General features: G+C 19.6%; 1 protein-coding gene across 1 annotated transcript in view; it reads left to right on the top strand. All coding sequences in view use genetic code 6, as the record gives it.

Moving 5' to 3' along the window:
• Window positions 1-1,182: 1,182 nt before the first annotated feature.
• The window catches only part of TTHERM_01689280 (kinase domain protein), a gene marked incomplete at both ends in the record, with an annotated part of 2,311 nt that continues 1,852 nt past the window's right edge, over window positions 1,183-1,641 (top strand). The window contains 2 exons of the mRNA XM_001011736.3: window positions 1,183-1,355; window positions 1,517-1,621. Coding sequence (XP_001011736.3) covers window positions 1,183-1,355; window positions 1,517-1,621 — 278 coding nt within the window. The remainder of the gene's footprint in view (window positions 1,356-1,516; window positions 1,622-1,641) is intronic.

Genomic DNA, 1,641 nt, shown 5'->3' on the forward strand with positions numbered 1-1,641 from the left:
TAAAATTTTATTATTTTGTTTATTTACAAAATCATTTTGGCTTCTTATCTAATTTTTGTTATAAAATGAGTATGTTTGATATAGTTATGTTAAATTCTATCCAACTAAAAATAAGTGTTTTTAGAATTTATCAATTTTATAGGATAATTGATATTGGTGAGGTTTATAAATGAAAAATAACCAATAAATAAATATAAATAAATTGTAAAATCTGATATCACAAAAGATTGTTAATATAGGTATTTAAAATGAAAAATATATTATAAAATATTTATGAAAGAGGAAATTAAAGTCACTATTTAACAAAATTTGTAAATTGAAAAAAATAAATAAAAATATACTATAGTGTTAAAAAACTATATTCAATACTTTTTCAAATTTTTGGCAATTTTCAGCCAAAATGAAATTCAGTTGAAAAAAAAAACTATTTTTAAATATAATAAATTATTATTATTTGTGTTGTAGCCTTGAAAAAGGCAGTACTCTAGGTTACAATATATAGAAGATATAAATAGTACTTACTCATTTCATGCCAAAAAAGAAGAATCAAATGGTTACTACTGACAGGTCAAAATAAATAATAAAATTATATATAAAATTGATATGAATGATTAAATTATAATTTCATTAGCTTTAATATTTTTGTGTTAACTACATAACTATAAAAATTAATACATAAATTCATATATTTTTTACAATCAATTTTATTAAATAATTAAAATTTTTAGCAAAAATAATACAATTAATAGAAAAAATATCTATTTTTAACTAAATGTTTTCAAAAAGCTTTATATTAAAATAAGATCAAAATATCTATTGATTCTCATATTTAATATTTTTGAAATAGATTTTATTGGTGTAAATAAATAAATAAATCCAATCCTTTAGATTATTTATTAGCAATATATAATATAAATTAATTATTTTTAGCATTAAATAAAAAATTATTTGCTTTATAAATATATATAAATAAGTTTTTGAAAATATGTTCACTTTTCATAATAAAAGATTAGCTAGCTACTCTTAAATATTAACAAAAAACAAATATTCTAATATGTAATCATGATACTATTAATTAATTAATGCATATGTTTTTGTTTATGAATTCGTTGAGAAAAACTAAAGTCGCTCTTTGTTTCTTCATAATATTTTAATAATTTGATTAATTTGTTAAATTAATAGGTAAAAGAATAATTAGTAAAATAAGGTAGATCTAATGGAATAAATCAGCTAAAATCAATAGCAACACGAAATGGTAAAGTTGAAGCTACTTCAGCATATCCAAAATAGATAGAAAATTAGATAGATGTATGCAGATAAGGGTATTTAAATGCTTCAAAAACAAGAGTTGCTTAGTAAATTGCATTTTTTTAATTTCCATAATTATTTGATGATATTCAACTATCAGAGTATCATTTTTTTAAATTTAAGGCCTCCTATCAATTTAAAGCCATAAATCAAAACATTTTTTAGTATAAGCAGCATTAATCATTATTTATTCTAAAAATCCCAAAAGTTTCTGACATTAATGAACCTACATTGAGTAAAGCCTAAAATATGGTTTACAAAGATATGAAGAGCGAGTTATTGCAAAAAGGATATGATGAATTTAGATTTTTAGGTTAAGGAGCTCAAGGATTA

The sequence above is a fragment of the Tetrahymena thermophila genome, assembly GCF_000189635.1.
Source record: "Tetrahymena thermophila SB210 genomic scaffold scf_8254726, whole genome shotgun sequence".
In the NCBI taxonomy this organism is placed as follows: domain Eukaryota; phylum Ciliophora; class Oligohymenophorea; order Hymenostomatida; family Tetrahymenidae; genus Tetrahymena; species Tetrahymena thermophila.